Here is a 10,023-nt window from a genome sequence, read left to right as displayed (position 1 = left end):
TTTCACAGGCTGGTTGAAGCCTGTTAGTTAGGCTATTGTAGAATGTCTTTCAGTTAAAGTTTGTTCAAAGGAATCTAGCTCTGAGACTGCTATGATGTGAACAGATCTGTGATGAATGACGAAGGAACTTGGTCTGAAAATTGTCTGAACCCAGACTCAGGTATTAATGTAGACACTGCCATCAGTGTCAACAACTAGCTTGTCTTCAGCCACAGGTCCCTTCACTGCAGAATCAGGTTAGTGCTAAGACTGTAGAAGACAGTGAAGCGTGCTCTGGAAGGTGAGCTCGTCAGACTACTTTCAATACCCAGAATACCAAAGTAGTAAATCCCTGAAGAATTTCAGGGGTTTCCCAGCATGGAAAGAGTAGTTTGTAAAGCTGGTCTTTAACTTCACTATATATGTCCATAAACATTCCTGAAGTGGAACAGTAAGTAAAGGAAGCATCTCTCAAAATCTACTTTCCTCAATATTACCATCTGTTTCAGTTTCTGGGGGTTCAGCCATAGCTATTGTAAGCCTTGACACCTCTGCCACAGGGATCTTCTCTTCCAGTTGCTCTGTAGAGTGTTGTTCTTCCTTAGGAATGCTCAGAACTGCTTCATTCCACATCTCTGGCTCTTCAGGAAAGACTACTTTTGCACAGTTCTTCATGATCTCCTGCACCTCTGTATTCAGGCTTTTCAATTTCTCCTCATACTCTGCCACTGCCTCCTGCTGAAGCTGCAAACAGAGACCTTGAATCATTCTCTAAACACTGAAACAAAATAGAGTTCAGGCTGCGAATGGTATAAAAACATGCTCTAAGAGAGGCCAATATGATGAAATATTAGCACTTTGCAATTTTGGTTTCAACCCACTACTGAATGACTTATCTCCATCCCCCAGGCAAATGTTATCTTCCCTGAGGACAAAGAGGGGAGGAAGGCTGCATGCTGATTTACATTATTCTGTTTTGCATCATAATTTGATGGATGACTTGTCTGCACATTCTTTGCATATCAACCTCTAAAGTACATGAACATGTTTTCTGTGTTCTGAGAGTATGAGTAGCTCAGGAATGAGCCTCACCTCTTCTAAAAATACAAGTTCCATCACATTTTAAATTTAGGGTTTTGTATGATTGGATGGAAGCTGTTGCTGGGAGAGGGAGTGTATGAGTGCAGCAACTCTGCCTCAGCTCTGTCGAGGCTCCTGTGGAGCCACCTTCTAAACCATTCATTTTCTCAACATACTGAGGGAGTGGGTGTCTGAAGTATGTGTGCAGAGGATGAGTGTAGCTGTAATTAAAGAATACACAAGGAAGGCTGATCCCCTGGGGTAGTGTGGATTTACTGTATGGAGTAGCAGCATTGAGCCTAAGAATCATTGCCCTTACCTGGCTTTCTTTCTCCTTGATTGCTCTCAGATTATCTGCCTGCTTCTCTTCCAGTTTCCGCTGATACCTGGCTGTTTTTTCTATCACCTTTAAGAGAAGAAAAAAAGAAAAAAAACACCAAATTTTAAGTTTTCATAAACAAATGCTTGTAACAGCAAGACAGGGTTATAAAGCACATGCCCACAGTAACGTTCTCACTCCCAATTCTGAACAACTTCTGCTGGTTCTGAGTTACTTGCCCAGTACTCAAGACCATGAACACCAATGCTACATAAGCACTGCAAAAGTATACATAACATGTACATGCACTCAACACACACAGGGCCATGCTCTAGAAGGGGATTGGTAGGACAATCTCCTCTTCTGTAAGATTTCACACATTATTAATTAAATAGATGTGGGGTTATGCTGCCAATTAGTAATGCTTACAAAAAAAAACCGCTACATATTACCTGAATTAGGAAGTCAGAAGCTAGACTGCTCTGTTTGCACTATGTCTGCAGCCTGGTGGGAGGACTGATTAAATCCTGAAGGACCTGCAGTGTCTTAAGTGTAGTAACTGTCTTCAGCTGCACTTTAGTTGACTAAAGTACATGTTCAATCCTCAATACAGTAGCAATTTAATGGGATTTAAATACCTTAGAGAACTCGCATTCTGTCTGTGACACATGCTGATGACGTACATGAGACACCCCCACTTTGCAGGAAACAGACATGCTGTGGCAGATTGTCACAGAACTTACCAGTTTGATTGTTTGCACCACTTCCTGAATATGAGAGTTATTTATTTCTTTCTTCAACCTTTAAAGAAAAGAAATGTATAAAAAAAAATAGAATCCATCTGTTATCTTGATACAAAACCTGTTTATCAATACTGATAAAGTGTCATACAGCAAGATAGGACTGCTAGTGCCCACACAGAAAGACAGGTGTGGTATACTTGCTTAGCGTCCTCCTACATTACAAGCTTTCTCCAATTTTAGGAAAAGGCAAATAAACACCATTCAAATTTGACAGAGACATTAGTTAAACAATTGGATGTAATTTTTTTTTTTTTTTTTCAGTTTAACAGACAGCAAAATGACCTTACTCTGAGCAAGAAGCAGAAGAGGCAGTGTACCCTCTTTTCTATACCCTTAAACATACAGAACTGTTAAAATTGATTCATATCAAGCAGTACTTGAGTACACAAGCCTGGTAGCAGAATATTATTTTTATAACAAAATGATTGTAAAGGAAGGATGCAGCCATTATATGCCCAAATACAACCTCTTAATTGAGAGGGCTGCTGAAATTTAGTACAGATTCTACAGAGGCTTGGGAAGACCTGGTTTTGATTCTACAGGGCAAAGTGCCCACTAAGGCATGAAGGCAGGCAGGAAATATTTAGAAGCACTCTTAGAATTCAACTGAACTGGCTGCAAGGTACGTTATCACTTTGGCAAGTAACTGAGACATGTAACAGAGCCAAAGACACAGGGGCCACAGGGGAGGGTCATCTCCAAGGTACCATTTCTCCATCATAACGACCTTCCCCTGTATTTTTGTATTAGCTCCTAATCCCTGCAGAAGGGAATATTTCTTTAGAAATGCTCTGTGCCTCTCTGGCTATTCAGAAATCCAGTAAGTGACATGGATCTTGCTGACTGCCATACACAAAAAGAATTAAGCCTAGGCAGAAAGCTCCAGAAGCCGCTGTCAGCAGCAACTGCAGGAATGACATTATTATTGCAGCTAGGGAGCAGATGTTTGGCTTCACTGTGTATATGCCTGCGTACTGAAATGAAATTGCAAAAACAATGCTATGCTATGAGAGAGGGCAGGCCAGCAAACCTTCCTTGACCCCCTGTAGCTCTGCCACTACCTGTTTGGTTGCTTTAGAAAGTTTTCTTGATGGTGACAGAGACTGTGGAGTAGCACTGTTCCCTGCCTGAAGCAGTATAGCTAGCATTCCCCATAGGTAAAGACCAGTAACATCTTCCTCAGTACCTCTCCTGAGCAGCCTTGTCACTAGTATTCCGCATCATGGCTTGGATTCGGTCCACTCTCTTTGCCTCCAGCTTCTTCTTAATATCTTTAATATTACTGTGGAGAGAAAAGTGTGCTGTGAGAGACAGGACTGCTTATAAGCCCCACAGGCTGACAGAGCAGCGTTAGCCCACCACACATACTCTCTGAAGAGTGCCTACTGCATAGAAAAGCAAAGTTGAGTGATTGCAAGACAAAGTTGCAAGTCTTAAAAATATTTTAAGTCCTGGAGGTCTTTTTTTTTTTTTGTTCTCTTGAGTCAGAGCAAAAGTACAGGAGAAAACACATTATATAATTAGGTTGTATTGTATACCTACATTTGGATTCCTCTGGAGCAGCAGCACACTTACTGAAAGTACTTGAGGGAAAGGCTGTGGATGTGGTCTACCTAGATGTCAGAAAGGCTTTCGGCGCTGTTTCGAAAACTGTGTTTGGTTTTGTGCCCCTCACTACAAGAAGGACAGGAGGTGCTGAAGCATATCCAAAGAAGGGCAATGAAGTTAGTGAAGTGTCTGAAGAACAAGTCTTATGAGGAGCAGCTGAGTGGGATAATTTAGCCTGGAGAAAAGGAGGCTCAAGGGAGACCTTATTGCACTCTAATTACCTTAAGAGAGGTTGTATCGAGGTGGGCATTGGTTTCTTCTCCTAAGGAGCAAGTGATGGGACAAGAGGAAATGGCCTGAAGTTGTGTCAGAGGATGTTTAGACTGGATATTAGGAAAAAATTTCTTCACTGAAAGGGTTGTGAAGCACTGAAATAGCCTGCCCAGTGAAGTAGTTGAGTCACCATCCCTAGAGGTCTTCAAAATATTTTTAGATATGACATGGTTTAGTGATGGACTTGGTAGTGCTAGGTTATAAAGGTTGGACTAGATGATCTTAGAGGTTGTTCCAACCTAAGTGATTCTACCTTCTATGATTATACTTAAACTGCTAAATTAAAAAAAAAAAAAAAAAAAAAAAAAAAAAAAAAAAAAGAGAAGGAAATACATGGTTATATGAGAGCTAAAAAAGAACACCTGAGGCAGGTAGAATGGAGCGTCAACTACGGGATGTGATCCACAAAGCAGAGACCATAAATGCTTAGAAGACATTCGATCAGTGAGTAAGATAGTTTAAAAGAAAAAAAAAATAAAATCAAACAACTAAGAACTCTGTCCTTGACTGAGGCATATGTGGCCATCAAAAATGCTACCTAGAGGCCAGGGAAGGTGACAAGACAGGTGGAGAAAGGTGTTAGTGTTAGATGTAAGAGTCTGCTGACACAAAATCAGTGCCTACATGCTGGCCATCCAGGTACAAAATGATTACAGCAGGACAGTTGCTGAGGTGTACATGAGAATGGCCATCAGATTGTAGCCCATCCATCTGGAGTCCTGCATCCAACAGTGGAAAGAAGATATGCTTAAGGGAAGCAAAAGAAAGAGAACAGCCTTAGGGTAATTTTTCCCTTCTACACCTTACCAGTTTCCTGTCTATGCTCCAGTTTCTATGCATTTATCTCCCATGCACGTCTCTCATACTTAGAGTTTAGCTCTACTTTTAGACTGCTTCTTGCCCTGAGAGGCAAGGAACTGCATTTATTTGCTCTGTGGAAGTACTCCCTGAGTACTTCACTGGGTGTTCCACATTTCTTCTCTTATGAGAAACAGTGAGTAATCACTTCCCTGTTCTTCTTCTCCATACCATTCATGATTTTACACATTTGTCACATCCCCCTCAATCATCTGTTCTCCAAGCTGAGTCCTGTTTAATTTCTTTTTGTACAGAAATTACTCCTTACTGTTGATTATCCTTGTCACTCCTTGCTCTTTCAAAGGTTTTTGTTTAAGATGGCATACTGAAAAGGTGACTGCACTGTGGAAATACATCTGGAGGTTATGCTGACTTTACTATCTGCCTCTCCCACACGCTTCTCAATCTTTCTTCCATACAAGATCTCAAGAATCTTGCTCAAGATCTCTGAATCTTTCTCAGGTTCCTCACAGCCAGCTGTAGATGTGACTATACTAAATGATATTCTATTGGTAGGAAACCATTACCTAGCTACTCAATGGGTTTTTCTTAGTCCTGTCTGAATATAATTAATAGCCGAGAGAAACAGAATCTTTCTTGATGGGAGGATACAAAAAGAGGAAGTTTTGTCTGACTTAGCAACTAAGGGTTGTGAGAGGATTTAATGACAAAGAAGAATGAGCAAGGATTTTAGCTTCAGGAAAGTGTTACTGCAAGAACAAATGGATACATGTCTGGCTAGAAATTAGTGAATCGATTCTGCCAGCCTATTTAAGTAGCGGCCAAAACTCCACTCACTCTGAGCTGGTAAGTCTCTGGAAGGGATTAAGTGATGTACTGACTACAGCAGGCAGAAATGACATCCAGTGACTGACACTTTTACTTCCTATCTTTCTGAATTAGTCAGTCAAGGCTACTTACTACAGCTCAAACACTTGTACCTATTTAGTTCCTCGTGGTAGGAACACCATGCTGTGAGTCACAAGACAAGAGCTGTCTTCCCAACACTGCCACTGTGTAACTGTGAGAGAGCCTACATCACATTGCTGTGCCTCAATTTCTCACCAAAGAAATACTTCTCTTCTCCCATATTCACTCGCTCACTGTAGTACATTGCTCTGAGATCTAACAGAAAATGCTACCCGAAATAAGAGCTATGCGTTATCACTTTGCTATTCAAGTACTAAATTTACCTTTCTGATGACTCCTTCAGTGCCTTCAGCTCAGCTGTCTGCTTCTCTTTGGCTAACTCCGTTATCTTGGTAACTTGCTGTTTGAGGGATGAAAACAAGATCAAAAACAAACAAAGATGAGACATAGTGCACCATCAATATCTAATTACCACCAGATTCAACTTTATCCCTCCCTGTACTGAATTCCAAGGGCCCGCTTGGAATCCACGAGGCTCTGTACAAACCCTTGCACCACATCAGAGAGCTCAGACATGCAAAAAGATCAGACTGTGCTAGTGGACTGACTGCACCAAGGCTTCAGAAGCATACTCTGTGAGCCAGGTCACACAACTCCAGGTTGTCTTTGTGGACAGCCTCCTATCTTTCTGTGCTGGAGACAACAACAGATTCATGGTACTTGTGGGTAAATGGGAAATAGCACTGGAGCCTACCTTCTAAACAACAAGCTAACAAGAGGATGAGCCTCCTATCCTGTGGAAACTATTGCTATAGTGTCAGTTCAGTGAACCGTCTCTGCACTGCTGAGATAGCTGGAAAGGAGAAAATCTGTCTGCTGGTCTAAGTGCCGTGTAGAGAGAACTCAGTTTTTTATTTCATTTTTGTAGCTTTGATCACTAAATCTCACATTTGACAGAGTTGGGAGATGGGGAGGTTTTGTTCCTTTGGCTTCTCTGTCTGGTGATAAGCATGATTTCTACATAATCTAGTTCTGAAGAAACTGGTTTTTTAGATTTTTTTTCAGGGTTGGTATACGATAGCCAGTATGGCATACAGCTTTACAAGGTTCTTGTCTAGCCAAAGTGCACCAGGGAAATTTAAGACATGATGCAAATTCCTCAGCAAAATAACAATAGGAAAAGGCCTCAGATTCCTGGAGTCACCCCCTTTTCATTACAATGGGTAGGTAGCATATGCCATACTTACTATTACTGTCTGTGGACTGCAATTTTTCTCCAGGCATTGTGTCTCTTGCTAGTGTTTGCTCAAGGTGGTGGGCCCAAGGGGGCAGGAAACACTCGCGCGCTGCAGGACCAACTGGCAACACCTCATGTAGGTACTTACTTTGACTTCAACTAAGACAAACTGGAAGGCACTTTCCAAATTTCAAGAGGAATGAGATCCAGCACTGCTGTCAGTGCTAAGGGATGGTCCTCAGAGTACTGTCCCTTGCAGGGCTTTCCATTCATTAGCATGGATGTGTGCCAATAGAAAGCACTGGATGTATTGTTGGGGCTGCTCTGTTCCCATGTGTCAGCTGTTCTGGTTGCGTGACAGCAGTGGATGCAACTGCCCCTACAGCATTGTCTGTAATGTTCTGATGCTTACCACTGGTGAACCTGCAGGGCTTCCGAGGTGTCACCCTACCTCTGATGGTATTGCATTGAGCAGGCAGCTGTGAGAAGCATGGTACAACCTGATGTACCCATGCTCCTATACAGTTTTGCACTTGGCACCATATGAAGCCAATAAATGCTATGTTAACCTGAAGCTAAGCTATCAGAAGAGATTGAGACAGAGCCTGATGTGCACCAGGGCAGTTGCTTCTCATATTTTTTTCAAATTGCAGGCCTTTAAAAATGTTTCTGCTGGATGTTGTAGCTTCTACCAACTAAGTATCACTGTCTACATTCTTTTAATTATACTGTATGGACCTAACAATTGCTATGAGGAGTGTTTTCTGCCCCGTGGCCACATTTCTGAGTTCACAGTTCAGTGAAGAACTTGGTTTTTCACATTGTCCTTGAAGGGGTTCTCCCAGGCTACATTTTTTGTCGACAGATGCAGTCCTTACCTCTGTGGCATGCTGTTCCTTCCTCCTTCGAATCCCATCATAGTGTTCTTCCCCCAGCTGGATGAGGTCCATCTTCAACCTCTCTTTCAGTTCCAAAACTTGGCTATCTATGCTTTCTGCCATTACTACAGGATTTGCACATGTAGTATCAACATCAGCTATTGTCAGACTCCTGCAGAACAGATACAGCAGCTGTGCTGCTTCTAGAGATGCTTATATGCTCCCAACAGTCCCACCCATCCATCCCTCAATAAAACCAGGGAGATGTGGATGTCCACATCACTCCATACTCCCCTCAGAGAAAGGGAGCACACTGCTCACCCGTGTTTATCTGAGGGGTTTTCATGACCCAGAGGCCAGATACCCCTGCTGAAAACCTTGTGCTGTATTTACCTCTTCTTCTGGATTTTTCTGGAGTGTATTGCCCTTTTCTTGCCTCCATGGTAGATAGGTTCCGAAAAGAGGACAGAATATTTCTGCAGCAGCTCTTCCCTCCGTTTACTTCCTTTCCGTTCCAGCTCCTTTAGCTCCTTCTCCTGTTTCTTCAGCAGCTTCAGAAAGAGCTTCATCTGCTGCAGTTCTGCGAGGCTGGCTGTCTGAGGCTCTAAAATATAAAAATAGAGGCCGTTTTCTCTCACACACTATTTCTCACCCTTCTGTGATGTCTTTTGGGGTCAGACAGTTTTTTTCAGCACTGCCTTCATTCAGCTTTTCCTCTCTCTTTTAAGCTTTACATACAGCTCAGTTCCCCATCTGGTGGATGCCTGGCCTGGGGACAGCCAGAAGAATTGCTGCCTTTTGGTATTTTGGCCGCAAGAACACAATAGTGGTAACGTGCTATTAGGTCTATCTCAGGACTTGGATCTTTTTCCACAAGTCTAAGCATCCCAAACACACCCCAACTGTTAAGCTAGCTGGCAGTTCTAATTGCAAGTGAAAAGCTTTGTTATTTAATTACTTTTTTTTTTTTTTTTTGCAAAGCCAAGTTACAATGACAGGAGCTTTTATTCCTTCCAGTTCTAACAGCTGGCATTCCCTCAGTTGTCAGGAATGAGTGAAAGGCCTTTTAAGGTAGGTGAAAATATGAGGAGGGAAGGTGCCTGTGAACTGTTGGAGAACTTTGTTATCTGACAGTAGCAAGTCACTAAGATGTGGTTATCTGTGGCAGAAAAGCCACAAGGAGTTATCTTCTCAGGGGAAGTAACTGGTTTTTGGCGTGGAATGTGTAAAAATTAACAGAACTCGTGGGCGTGTCTGCAGTGCAATGCTGCACAGGGTGAACTACTTATAAAAGGCTTGAAGGCTTGTATTGAGGAAACTCAAGTATACAACTTAAATGCAAGTCTCGGTCAACAAGTTTAGACTTTCAAACCAGAGCCCACTACACTTCCATATTATGCGATGCCTCTTGCCAGAATACATATTTAATGTAATCATAGTACTGTCTCATGGAGCATTTTTGTTTATGAAGAACTTAAAAACAACCAACCAAACAAAAATGCAACCAAAACCAAAAACCACCACCACCAACAACAAAATATCTGCTGCATATAGCAATTATTTGGCAACATGTCCTGAGGGCAACAGGTTTACTCTTGTACCTTCTGTTCAATTTTGTAGTGTAGGCACACTGGTTATTAGTGTTTTGTATTGATTTGTACCATACTGCATTGGGACAAAAAAAAAAAAAAAAAAAAAAAAAACAGAAAAAAAAACCAGCTGAACAATACCTTATTACATGTCTGGTTTAGTCAAAGTAATGGACTCATCAAATCTGGCCAGAGCAGAACTTGTGTGATATCTCTAAGCCTCCTACCTTGCTATGAAGTTGAAGTGCGGCAGTGTTGCTGCAGCCTGTGGCCCCAGAAGGCTAATGCTTGAGTGGTCCAAAGCTCTTCTCACTAATCTGTGCTTATTACATCAGTGGCTGAGCGGGCATAAGACATAGACCATGGCAACTCCCAAGTCTCTTTTTTCCTGGAGAACTGCCGTGAGCCCATTCCCAGCCTGAGAGCTTGTTATGCACCAGAGCAGTTGTCAAACTGGGCAAATGGTGCTGTAGGCAGGGGAAGGGGGTTCCGACCCCAAGGGATTCAAGTAGTTTGTCCTTTATGCTGG

The 10,023-nt window shown here is 42.2% G+C and overlaps 1 protein-coding gene across 1 annotated transcript in view; it reads right to left on the bottom strand.

The window, feature by feature from the left end:
* Positions 1–416: 416 nt before the first annotated feature.
* Positions 417–10,023, bottom strand: part of PLCB2 (phospholipase C beta 2) — a 46,826-nt gene continuing 37,219 nt past the window's right edge. The window contains exons 26-32 of the mRNA XM_032189515.1: positions 8,299–8,509; positions 7,906–8,077; positions 6,114–6,190; positions 3,368–3,463; positions 2,122–2,179; positions 1,379–1,465; positions 417–723 (exon numbers count right to left, since the gene is read on the bottom strand). Coding sequence (XP_032045406.1) covers positions 451–723; positions 1,379–1,465; positions 2,122–2,179; positions 3,368–3,463; positions 6,114–6,190; positions 7,906–8,077; positions 8,299–8,509 — 974 coding nt within the window. The 3' untranslated portion in view covers positions 417–450. The remainder of the gene's footprint in view (positions 724–1,378; positions 1,466–2,121; positions 2,180–3,367; positions 3,464–6,113; positions 6,191–7,905; positions 8,078–8,298; positions 8,510–10,023) is intronic.

This window comes from Aythya fuligula, chromosome 5 (assembly GCF_009819795.1).
Source record: "Aythya fuligula isolate bAytFul2 chromosome 5, bAytFul2.pri, whole genome shotgun sequence".
In the NCBI taxonomy this organism is placed as follows: Eukaryota; Metazoa; Chordata; class Aves; order Anseriformes; family Anatidae; genus Aythya; species Aythya fuligula.
This window is presented reverse-complemented; position numbering and strand designations above follow the sequence as displayed.